The sequence below is a fragment of the Phoenix dactylifera genome, chromosome 13 (assembly GCF_009389715.1).
Source record: "Phoenix dactylifera cultivar Barhee BC4 chromosome 13, palm_55x_up_171113_PBpolish2nd_filt_p, whole genome shotgun sequence".
Lineage (NCBI taxonomy): Eukaryota > Viridiplantae > Streptophyta > Magnoliopsida > Arecales > Arecaceae > Phoenix > Phoenix dactylifera.
The window spans coordinates 8,215,100-8,228,265 of NC_052404.1; the positions used below are offsets into that span (position 1 = coordinate 8,215,100).

The following is a 13,166-nucleotide window of genomic DNA, read 5'->3' on the forward strand; positions in this document are numbered from 1 at the left end:
TCAAATATTCTCAAAATTGCTAAATTCATTGTTAGGCATCTAAAAACTCAAGAAAATAAGGAACAGAACTCATTTGACATGATCCAAACATGAAGAGAGAGAACAAGATCTCCTTACCTTTAGAATAAGATAGAGAAGAAGAAAGGCATCGAAGAAACTCTAGCTTCTCTGTTGCTAAGTTCTGGGGCCTTAGGTTGGACACAGGGGTAGGAGAGGAGGAGCCTCTAGACGAGCGGCGCCCCAACAAGGCAAATCCAGATATGCCTTGGGTTAGTGAGAAGAGGTAGGAGAGGAGGGTCTTGGCCTTTGGGTTGGACTTGGCCACAGGATTTCCAAGTGAGATCCAGATCTGACCGCCCACGGTTCCATCGATGGCATGATCTCGATCATCAGATCCTAAAGCCGCCCTCTTATTTGATCGTCGATGGGCAATATTAAATCACAAGCTCCATTTAAGCTCGTGAGTTGTTTGGGCTCGAGCTCGACCTCAAGTTTAAACGGACTTCATTTTGAGCTCGGGCTCTTTTGACTAATGAGCCAAGCTTAAGCTGGGCTTTTACCGGGCTGAGCCTAAGCCCGAGCAGCTCGGCTCGGGGGAGGAGGGAGTTGCTCGGCGATCCCAGGGAACCCTAAATCCATGCACAAAGAGTAAGCCTAAACTGCGCGCATAAATGACCGCCACCCACGCCCAAATACAGTGACCATTGAAATTAAATGACAGAGAGAACTTAATAATAGACCTGGCAGACTAAAGATAGAAACACTTCCAATCGGCATCCGTAAAAGTAACCCAAGATAACTTTTTTCTCTTTTGTTCTGTTACTACTACAATGAGTGCAGCGAATTCTTCTTTTATCACCATATTTACTACATATACTAATTATACAAAGTCTGATAAAAGAAACACAGTGCAAAACGCCGGACTTCATAAGATATTGAAGATGGTGATTTTCAAAACATTTTCCAAAATAATGACCATTTCAAGGCCCCGTCTTTTTTGTGTGCGCGTGTTGCTCAACCTACATGCTTGGGTAGAGGTGAAAACGGCCTACACCCAATGTAAACCTCATCCTTCTCATTTAAAATGCAGACCCTGCACGAGTTTGATTGCGGTCAAGAGTCCAACCCTAAGCACGAGCTGCTCTGCTTTCATCCAAATATGAGGGTAGGCCTAGCATTCCTCCTTTCTTCCTCTATTATTATGCTTCAAATGACAAAGTTACATAATTTAATATGACAAAACTCTACCCCTTATAAAGAAAAAAAATCACACAACAGGATACTCTTAACACACACACACACACACACACACACACACACACACACAAAAGATAGATATATATGATAGAAACAGGGAGAGAGAGAAAGGAGGAATAAAAATTTTCTTACGAACTATCTGAGTCAATTTGGGGATACCGAGGCTGACAGAAACCGCCTAGTAGCGCAATTGCATGAAACCACAGCATTAAAGAAAATGAAGAATAGATTGGATCGAGTTTATTTCTGGAATTAGTGACACATGCTGAGCTTTACATTAAAGACCTTAGGCTAATTTTAAGGGCGCGCAGAAGGAAGAGTTGGCTTCTTCTCCACCGCCTCATATTGGAGAACAAAATTTTCCTGTTGATGATGGCCAAATCATCTGACATGTGAATACCAAATAATAATTCAAAAAAAGAACAAACAAAAGAGGCACGTAATCATACCTTAGTTCTAGTTTCCCATGTGTTTGGATCGAAACAGACATAGGTTCCCCGTTCATACGTCTGAGTCTTAACCAGAGGCTCCACGTTTGCTCTCGTGAACCATAATTGGTGCTCTTTATGGTAGAACCACCCTCGTGAATATCTGCAATGCAATGGATTTGAATAAGAGACTGTTTATGCTGCATTGCGAAAACTTTTATCATTATGGATCCTCACAAATCATATTGGAAAGAAATCGCATGCAACCAAAGCCAACCATTACATTTTTTTTCTAAGATGGGCAACAAAATACAACACAAACACGAAGTTGACTATACAATGTGATGTAAATCAATTAGCCAACTAAAATAGGACAAATGCTTCAGGATGTAAGCAGCAGGTTGCACTTCAGAATAGGTGTACAAGCAAATGTTGCAGCCCCAACAAAAACTACTGCATATCTCAGAACTTCATACATAAGAAGCGACTTTACTGACAGTTTTACATTTCTTGGCTCGATGGAGAATCCAGAATTATAGAAATGAATAAAAACAAACCGACATGGCATCTAATACTGGAATCATACTAACAGCAAGCAGCCATTTCTGGCAACCGAAAGGTCTACTAAGTGGCCGAAGTGGACTGATAGAGAGAGCAAGCTTACAGTTCAGAAGCAGCATACAGTTGAGCTTCATCTCTTGGCATGCTGCAAGAAAAGCAGAAGCATGCCTAATTAAACAACAATTGGAGTCAATACAAACACTAACCAAAAAGAGAAAAATTCATCATTGAAACAAACCTGTAAAAGATGTAAAACAGTGTTAATAGATGAAACCGCGAAAAATGTCCTTGCTGCATCCACAATGTCAGATTTAGTATAGCCACAAGAGTAGAGAGAGTTTATGTCAAAAAGATTTCATATGAAAATCTTACCTGTAGTGAAGGTGGTTGTTTGGCATAATAACAGGTGGGAATGCAGTACTCTGGCTCTCCTTTGGCTGGTTCATCAGACCATGGAGATCCAAATGTCTTATGAAGATTATCTGATGAGTTCAAATTCAACCCTAATGTTGTCAAATCAATTCCCAAAGCAAGTGATGTCAGATCTGGATCGTTCATCCTAATAACACTTAACAAACCCAATAAGCCAAACCGATCAGGAGCACTCTGTATCCCCTGCACGGACTTCAGACTCTGATCTCTGTAAGATTGATTAACAGCAGACATCTGTTGCAGTCGAAATTGAGATTGATTCTGTGGGTGTTGATATTGCTGAATGAGCTGTTCATATGCTCCCATACTAGAAGCTGCATTTGGGGAACTTAATGGTCTAAATCCAATGCTAGGTGGCCCACTATTTTGCATCTACAAAGACACGTTGAGGAGAGGAACTTCAGATTAGTATTAAAAGATGGACCACAGGTTACATACTCACAGGTTAGTTGATATTCCTGCAGCAACAAGAAGTTAGATGAAGTAATGTACCTGGGAGTGATAGGTTCCATGAGAAGATGGAAACAGATCAGAGCCATGTAGATGGATAAGATCTTGATTGCTTCCATGCGCATATGTAACACCAGCACTGCTGACTGCTCCAGCATGCTGCTGCTGTTGCTGCCGGTTAGATGGGTAAGTTCCCCCTAAGCTAAATCCAGAAGATCTTGCCATCTACAAGATATCACCACTCCAATTTTCAAACTAGGCAAATGGAAGGCACAACAATAATATAAAATTATACCATTATTTCAAATAAAGGCTTCAACTCACACTGAAGTGCTGTGACTGCATCATCGGAACATTCTCATGAAGCTGTTCCTTTTGATGCAGATCGACAGAATAATCTGAGCTGCCACCTATACAAGAATCAAAACTAGATTAAAAAGGGCAACTCAAAAAGTCAAAAGCAATATTATACAACTGAAGGACAAAGATAGTTTTTTGATAGATTTTTGGAATATCGAATAATTAGCAGGTAAACAGGAATATCAAATCATTAGTCAGGTCTTTCTGAAGTGACAGAAACTGCTGCTGCTCAACTACTTCCAACGAAATTTTGCTACATATGGAATAATTTGACTAATTGAAAGCATGACGAGATATAACCCAAACTTGTAGATAGTCCAGGACAGAACAAAGAACATACACACTAATCTGCTAGAATAAACAATAGAACACAGCTTAGAATTTAACATCACTCCTTAACCATGCTGTTTAGATAGGATGCTAGCATAGCTGCCAGAACAATACAGGAGGTGCATACTAGTAAGACCCAATAACTGCACGTGTATAGGCCAGTCTTGTAATGCATTACAGAAATAGGCTGCACTACAAGCCAATACAGAGCAGTATATGCTCAGACTGTATATGGATGCGGGTTTGCACAGTTAAGGTTGATTATTTACATCAAGCATGTAATGATGTCTACCTATCTCAAATTTCAATCTCTTTCATGTTTCTTGTCTATGCTTTTTATTTGAAAAGAAATAGTCCATATTATTATGTAGATTGAATTTCTTTAAAAGAGTGTACAACATATATTTAGGGCGCAAATGGTGAGAGAGAGAGAGAGAGCACACATTTTAGAATGGCATGGAATGCTAGATTTGTCCAGGTAAGTCAAAATCATTTTTGCACTTTCAAATTGACAATTGCATACAAATTTATCGGGTTTATGTATCTGTTATTGGTCTTTGATGAGCATTATAATGCAATATGCTTATCCTTGCCCAAGTTTGTTGTTTCCCAAGGTATTTTATGCACTCAACTAAAACCACATGAAAATAAATTGCACATTTAATTTCAACTTTATAGGAAAGAGAACCGGACAAAATCTTCAATTTTATACTTGTCCAAACTGGTATTACAGGACACCAACTGAAATAAATTGATAGAAGTATAGTCAAATGGTTTAATTTATCTGTTTTACCAAAAAAAGCTGATAGAAGTGAATTGCCAGCACTGAAGGTTATAAAAAAGTTAGGAACAAGTTGGCTGAAGCCAAAATGCAATCGTGCCTCAAATATTAGCACTGATTGGCACATTATATTGCTACGTAATGATAGCAATAACAAAATATTAAGTGCCTTTTAAGAATACCCTTGATTTCAACAAACATTTTAACATAGGTATTTGCTAAGGCTTATTCTTCAACAAGTGCAAGCAATACATGCAAGTTTCATGATTCAAAATATATTGAGAACTTTTTCTGAAAACAAGCCAAAACCAAAATTCCTACAAAGATAAATGAAAAAAAAAAGAAGCAACCACGATGCACACAAGTTGCCCAATGTTCTGGATAAGATGTCAATGTAAAACAGTATATGTTCCCCATTATAAACCTAAAATATAAAATTCATAATGACTTGCTAGAAAATATAAAATATGGTAATATTTTAAAGAAAATAAAGAAATGTTTAGATGAAAGGTAACTAATAACCTTTAAATCCAGGCAAAGCTGGAAAATCTTCATTTTGGATGCTAAATTCCTGACTTTGTTGGACAATGGAGCTAACACCAACTCCTTGCTTGCGCATTGAACCTACAAACTTGGAGATCAGCTGGCATTTTATTGCATGCAAAAGCTCTGAAAAATTGAATGACAGGTCTCAATTTATATACCCAATTGTCCTTGTGGCCCTCCAGCTGAACTTGGTCTCCCAGTCAATTGAGGAAAATCATTCATGTCAAAAGGAGAATTATCATTGGAGTTGACATCACTTAACATTCCCATAGAGTTTAATGCATTATTCCCTCCTTGTACTTGACTCTGAGATAATGGTCCTCCAGATGTAGGATAAGAGTTTCCAAGCATACCGAGCATTTGAGGTGCTGCTAATTCATAAACACATGCTACACAACCTCAGGGACCATACTTAAGAATAGACTAATACAGCAAGGTAGCTATTAAATGCAAATCATTCCCAACAGATACAGAAGTTCCTAGAATCCATAATTTATATTTAAAGCAAATTGCTCAGACCAACAACATGCATTAGGGAAAAAAGACCCATACACAGTTCATATGAGTAAATTCATAACATCCTCTATGGTCAAAGGAGGTGGAAGGTGAACATGGGACAAAATTGTCAAAGACAACATAGATGTTCCTCAGACCAACTATCAGAATGATATGAACTGAAAATTAGTTCAAGACCCAATAACGCACAACAAACACTATAAACTATCAATTTGAGATTTATACTTAAATGCATCATAATGCCATTGAATTGTGTGCTAGCCCTTAAAGCTAGCAAAGATATTCCAATAATATGCATATGCTGCAAAAAAATTTCTCATAAATTAATATATCTGTATATGAATAAAAAATAATGCATTTCATTAATTTTATAAGATAACTAAAACATACAAAATCTTTCCAAATGTCCTTTAAAAAAACTTGTATAGCTGATAAAAAAATCTATTTATAATGGTAGATAAGCAAATAATTACATGATCAAGACTATCTGAAACTGATCTGTTCATCAAGATGGTAAATGCAGAGAGATGAAAGAGGAAAAGAAATATGAGAATGCAGGTAAAGAAAAAGAGAAGACCTAGAAGGATTTGATCCTGCAATTTGACTTATTTCACATACCATATACAATGAATAGTCTAAAGGTGATCTCTGATACTGTAAAAATCCAGATAGTAAACACCCAGTAATAAAAAATATTAACCCACCCCAATTTTCCTTCACAAGCTTCTCATGCAACCATTCTAGACTTCCAAGGATGAAAACAGTGGCAAGACATTCAAATACAAATGAGCCTTTCAATTAGTCAATTCATTCTATTATCCATTCCATCAGATATGATTTTCACAGAATGACCAGAGTCATATTTTATTATGTTGGCAAATGTTTTAATAAACTGGAAGTGGAAAAGGTGTTTTTGATCTCATTGTGAAATTATCATGACTGTAAAATTTCCTTGATAATATTGATGATATCCCACTTTTTTTTTTGCAACAAGTGAAAAAAAAAATATAGTGTAGGCATTTTTTAAAACTCATTTCTGCCGTTGACTCATCATACAGATTATAAATGCCCCCCCTGAAACAATCCTCTTCACACAAATGAACTAAACAGAGCGTCATCCAACCTAAGAAGTGTCAATTCTGGTCATCAATTTTCTAAAAAGATTGGCAAAATCCTCTTATCCAACTGAGGATAAAAATTTTATGTAATAACCAAACTCATATTTTTTTCCCTTTCAAAGTAGCATTTAAAATCAACTTTGCACATGATGGTATGAGTCAAATTCAACAAATTGCCAACTCATCATTTTCATCGTAATTTATGACTCCACCACTATCATCCTTGCAGCCAAAACACTCATTTAAGATGGTCAAGAAGAATGTCAAAAATTTGCCAATATTGCCTCTTCATTTCTTCAAGGATGCAATTTTGTTCCATAGCTATGTCTGTGATCAGCAGTGAGGCTACTTTCATGACTAAAAAAAAATTCCCCATAAAGTAATATGGATGACGAAACATGCAAAAATAACAAAATACCAAGAACGCAAGATGATCTGACGACCAGAACAAGAATCAACCAGGACATCCACAAACATGTTCTACTATCAGTCCATACAAAGCTTCATAATGATATTACAGTTAATTTCAGAAAGCTAAAAGAACTTCTACAAGTTGTTCACATAAATCTCTCATCAAGACTCCTCTTACGAAGGAGACAGAAACCCATCATATTGAAAGATTGAAGCATAGATAATCTTCAGAAGCATTTCATGCCCCGCAACGGAGAAGAATGTCCTCAACAATAAAGTAAACCCTAACCTCCAAGAAACAACATGATGTTGCAAAGTTGAGAAACCATTTTAATAAAAACAACCCACAAAAATTTATGAGTAAGTCATTAGACAGGGACTTGGCAGTTGGTAATAGTCATAGTTACAATAAAAGAAACTTGTTAATGTATGAGTAATTCACACCCCCCCCCCCAAAAAAAAAGAGCTCATTTTATTTTCAAAAGGTGAATTGAATATCTTAATACTCAGCCTCAGATATCAAAAAATAAAAAAAATGAAAAATGAAAACTACAAGGGTGTTTTCAGTATTCATATTTCCAGCTAACACCAACATTTTCAGAAGAAGACCAAACCAAACCAGTTGATAAATGTGATTTGACCTGAAGTTCTTTTTTTGAAAAAAAGAACCCTCCTTGTATCAAGAAAAGATTAAACTCCTCTTTGAATTAACCTGAGACTATGATGCCTACTGTTAACATAAGGAAAAAAAGCTATTATCTCAAATGGTTAAAAATCAATTAAAATGCCCATTCAGCTGGTTGTGAAAGACTAAAGAACGTTATTAATCCATAGAAAACTCATCTAACAACGTCTACTGACACAAATATCTACTTAAGCCACATAAAATCAAATAGATAATAAAATTTAAATGAACTCTAAAAATATATATGTATGTATATCCATATATATCCATATATATGATGTATGTATGTGGGTATATATGCATATTTCTAAGAGAATTCTATACTCTACTTCAAGCAACAGTTTTGAAATAACAATGCATGTCAAATTTGCTGGGAATTGGGAATAAAGAATCGTACATGACAAACAAAAAGCCCTAGAGAAAAAATGTTATATAAAAGAAAGATAAAAGAACATAATGGCTCGACACACGACTTTTGAGCCTTCCTGATGCTTTCAAATGGCCTGGTAAGAAATATGGCAGTATGTCATCAAGATTCACTATACAAATTTATCAATATAACAATCATAATCTTGGTGGCACACCAGCAACATGTTAATAAAGGTCGTTTAGGTTAGCCGCAGATGACAGAAAGACAAAATATCTGTTCTGTTATGTTCTCCTGATAGCAACATGTCCCCAATACTGCATCTACTTACACCTAGCGTCAATATGAACTATGAAATTTACTCATGGAAATGAACAATATATAGGCTAAGGAAGACTAAAATGAAAATGACACAGCCTTCTAACATTACTAGTTAGAATCTCTGGAGAATTTAAGAGAGTGACCTTGTTGAAGCATGCCACCCATCAACCTGTTGGGTCCCTGTACATTAAGATTCCCTGATCCACTATTAGCAGCAAAATTTACACGAGAAGCGAGGCCAGGAACAGATAATCCTCCAGAGCTTATGCTTCTTCCCATGTTACCTCCACCAACCATGTTTCCCATCGAGCTTGTTATTCGAGGACCTACACTCCCCAAAATTGGAGATACACCCAACCCAGGAACAGAACTACGGTTGCCAGCAGCAGCAGAACTTGAGGGAATCCCAGGTATTGAACCACCAACCCCATTCATACTACTACTAAAAGCAGGGCTTCCTACAACATTAATGCCCCCTCTATTGGTTATCCCAGAACCATGAGAAATCTGCATGATAACATGAGAATATATGGATAAAGATTTGAAGGTAGGCATAGGATAAAATAAAGCATGAAAAAGCATGCATTCAGTAAAAAAAGTGATGTATGATATTTTGAGATTTCCTGATGAAGCAACGTGGTATTAGTCTAGATGAAAAGGATGTTAATATACAAACCTGAGACAAAGCAACTGGTATATTGTTTGACGCGAATCGTCCACTAGATATGTTTCCTCCAGGTTGCTGAACACCACTTGATGGGACACCCGTCATTGCCGCATTCCTAGATGCGAGTGAGCTCGGCATGTTGGGAATGTTGAAGTTTCCGTGAATGTTGTGTAGCCCTTGCAGACCACCTAAACGTTCGCATTTGTGTTATTGTGAAAATTTCACATATATTTGTCAGAGAAAGAAAAGTGCATGAGAATCGTCTCACCAGAGTGATGAAAACCTGGAGATGTCGCAGACTGAGCAGAAAAAGAAGATGTGAAAGGCCTGCCAGTCGAGTCAGGGAGATTTGATGTTGAACCATTAAGTGTTGACTGCAAGCAGAGGTTCCATCTGTTTGGTTAAGCAAAACAAGACCCATATGCATGTGTAGGCAGATATAAGAATAGAAGAGAAGTATAAGAAGCCCCATCTTCAATAAATTGGCAACTAAAAAACACTTCCCATATCCTTGATAAAAGACAACCTGTCACGGTCTGTCATATGTAAGAGGTTCTACTCAAAATTATTGTAAAATGGAACCACCACAAGGTGACAAGTCATCAAGTACTTAAGCAATAACAAGAGAGTGGTTCCATTTCAGCAATTATAAAAAGGGCAAATTGCAGCTCCACAGATAAGACTACAATACCAACTATCTGACTGCTAAAATAAGAAATAATTATGGATAAACAGTAAAACTACAGGAATTTAAAAGGAATTAATAGTCAAAAGCCTTGTAAGTGTTCTATTTCTGAGCCAAACATAGACCTGCAATACTTTAATAGTTTGTATTGTTAGAGCAAAAGTTGGAGAAGAGGAATTACATTAAGCAACCCGGACATTGTGATGAAAAGAATTCACAGAAAAGTCAATTCCAGATGCAACATCTTCTAATCCTTGTTGAGTGTCTGAAGACTTTCTTGTTTTTCGACAATTGTCTCCAAATCTGAAAAGTAGTAAAAATAACACAAGAAGAAGGTTAGATGTAAGTGCAGTATGGTGTAAAATTTGAACTTGCTTTATGCCGGATGACATAGCCATACTTGAAATTTTTATAATTGGATAAAGCAACATAAAAATTAACACAAAGAATATTTTATTTAATCAGAATCATTCTTGCATAATATGCTGTAGGCGTATGACTAAAAGGCCTATCCCTTTAATAGTAGTCAGCTTTGTGTACTCTTATTTTGCTTAAGAGTATTGAAAAATAAGTCCTCTTTTTGTTTTTTCTTTCTTTATTTTTTTTTTGCCCATGAACAAATATAAACATTAGGACTAGAAAAATCTCCATAGAAAGTTCTAATCCATCACCCAGTTCTTGCTAGGCTATATTAGGTTCTAACCTCTGAGGCTTTGTGAAAGTATTCTAAAACCCTAAACCCAAACTTCAGGATTTCTTATGTCACCTCCACACAGATCCAACCAAAACTTCCACGACCCTCCAAACTCTTGGTAAGCGGCCAAGCCAGCTTCATACATTCCATCACTCGATCTTTTCTTCATGCACCTTCTGAGATTTATCTAAGTGGCATTGAAGAACATGGACATCCTGATAGACTATAGTTGACTGTTTCGAAAGGAATACATATTTCAAAAACGAAAAATTCCAGAAAAAAAGTCACTAAGCTATCTCACTGTTTCTATATGAATCTAAAAAAAGAGGGAACATAAAAAGGATATATATTGCTAATGATGTTAGTGTTGAGCGAAACAAGCATCAAGAAAGTCGAGCAAGGGCAAATTACTACTCAAAATTGTTCTAACGATTGATTACTATTACTATTATTAGTTTGTTCTCTCAAAATAGACTTTATTTACCGTTCAATTTGGCATTCAAGATTCGTCTAATTAAACAAGTAAAAATTCATCCTTTCTTGCTCCCAGATCTTATAAATAGTAAACAATAACCGATTCTAAAACTCCGATCAAACAAGAAATGAACCAAAAGAGAAAAAATCTTCCCAAGAAACGACTTCAACTCGACAAAAACTAATCTGAGGGCAAAACCCTAGAGCGAGATCGATCGACTGCGAGGGCATTAAACGCATGAAAAGAGAAAAGGTGAGCGGCATCTACCTTCGAAGACGAGAGAATGGGCCTCAGCGGTGCGAGGAAAGGAATGGTGGAGCGATGGAGAAGGAAGGGAGTGCTGCTTTCGAACGAGACCGGGAGTGGAGACGAAGGGAAGAGAGGGGGTTGCAGTCCGAGCCGACAGATAAAAGTTGGCTTGGGGCCTGGCCGTGCGAAGCGATTATACGGCCTTCTTGGCTACAGATCCAATAGGTTCGGTTCAAGCGAACCGACCGGATTTCTTCGTCACCCGGGCCTGCTTCTTGACCGGATTTCTTCTCCTGTTTTTCAGGAGAGACAACCTTTAAATCATCACAAAATACCAAAATTCTTGAACATGATGATCTTTGCAGTAAGAAAGAAAGGCTTTTATAATTATGATATTTATTAGTCTGGAGGGTTTATTTGAAGAAAAAAAAGAGTAAATCGGAAAAAAAATTATACCATTCTATTGTAAATACATACGTAAAAATAAAAAAAACAAAATATTTCTGCAAGACATATTTTAGGTTGAATCTTGCATGGTATAATTCTAAGCATAAGTTGTTCCCTTCTGTGTTGTTAGCGAGTAGGAGTGACAATTTAAACAATTTTTATGAATTATACAGTGGAGAACGTGCATAATTTATTCTTTTTTTCAAGTAATGAGATTGCTCTCTCCTTTTTTTTTCCATTATACATTGTAGAATTAAATAAAAGTATCAAAAAGCCAATAGTTGAGTTAGGATAGATAACCAACAAACGATTATATCGAATTTTAGAATATTCAAGAACATGTGCCACTCTTAAGTAAAAAGCAGAGAGGATGTTGATAGATACTTTTTAATATATTAATGGTAGTGATATAAAGGAAGTTTTCTTAGATATGCTCCTATATGTTGCTAACATCCAACTTTTCATAGCAAAAAAAATCAAAGGATGATCAAGAATAATCAATAATACAGGTGATTCTAATATTCCGGAGGCTTGCAAATGATTGCAGAACCCCATTCAGAATATAAGAATTGACTTTTAGGAGTGGATTGGTCGTGACCATCTTTAGTTGGATCCACGACATCGTCACTTAGCATCACTTTGATGCTTCACTTATCAGAATAAATCTAAGAAAAGTGAAGACATGCCCAGCGGCGAATCTTCTCCTCAAATGGAACAAATCCATGTTTCCGTTACGAGAAACCGCATGTTCTTTGCTCGAGCCCTCACAATATGCCCACGGCCCACTCTTGCCTCAACCGCAATGCCCGGTTCAATACCGGTTTCCAGTGCCCACACACTACCCGGACCCATTCCGCCTCGACCGAACCGGACGAGTTACTGCCTCGTCAGCTACTCTCTTTGGTGAAATCTGTGACTCAGGGAGCTGTAAAAATCAAAACATCGACTCAGGGCCTGTAAAAAAAACTGGTTCAGAATTACGTTGATGAGATGATAAACAATCACTGTTAAATTATTCTGCAAATACCTCTTTTCATTACACATACATAAATTTGCAATTAGTAAAATGCTTATATACATGTTAACTTCAATATTGTCATATTATTAACTGCTAAAAAACATATATATAATCTAGTCTTTACTTAGTTTACATGTTGAAGAGGCTATGTTTTTCAAAAAAAAAAAAAAGGATATTAACATAACTCCTGCATACAGATACGCTATCGACCTCATTTTAGGGAAAAATTTTGCTCTAAGTGCTGCTTGCAAAAAAATCTATACTAGTTCAAAAGTTCAGCTGCAAATAATGTTTGAAAAATGTATGAGGGTGGATACTAGGTACTCTGTTCATCCTCCAGAGGTGGAAAACCAACACATCCATTTATT

General features: G+C 36.7%; 1 protein-coding gene and 1 non-coding gene across 3 annotated transcripts; one reads left to right on the top strand and one right to left on the bottom strand.

Annotated features, from left to right (window-relative positions):
* Positions 1 to 1,358: 1,358 nt before the first annotated feature.
* Positions 1,359 to 11,506, bottom strand: LOC103709691 (probable NOT transcription complex subunit VIP2). Of its 2 annotated transcripts, XM_008795157.3 has the most exons (14): positions 11,352 to 11,506; positions 10,097 to 10,218; positions 9,499 to 9,604; positions 9,240 to 9,418; positions 8,707 to 9,070; positions 5,304 to 5,513; positions 5,122 to 5,223; positions 3,453 to 3,538; positions 3,171 to 3,353; positions 2,619 to 3,050; positions 2,485 to 2,537; positions 2,350 to 2,391; positions 1,707 to 1,848; positions 1,359 to 1,620 (listed from the first exon to the last, which is right to left on the bottom strand). In XM_008795157.3, exons 2-14 carry the CDS (start codon positions 10,112 to 10,114, stop codon positions 1,555 to 1,557), a joined length of 1,983 nt encoding a protein of 660 aa, XP_008793379.1. In that variant the 5' UTR covers positions 10,115 to 10,218; positions 11,352 to 11,506; the 3' UTR covers positions 1,359 to 1,554. The 2 variants fall into 2 exon arrangements, with proteins under 2 accessions (XP_008793379.1, XP_038988874.1); XM_039132946.1 differs by lacking the exon at positions 11,352 to 11,506 and having other exon boundaries at positions 9,499 to 9,623.
* LOC113462894 lies at positions 9,499 to 9,576 on the top strand. Its single transcript, XR_003386183.1, has one exon. It is a non-coding gene; the product is annotated as a small nucleolar RNA snoR35 (small nucleolar RNA).
* Positions 11,507 to 13,166: the final 1,660 nt, after the last annotated feature.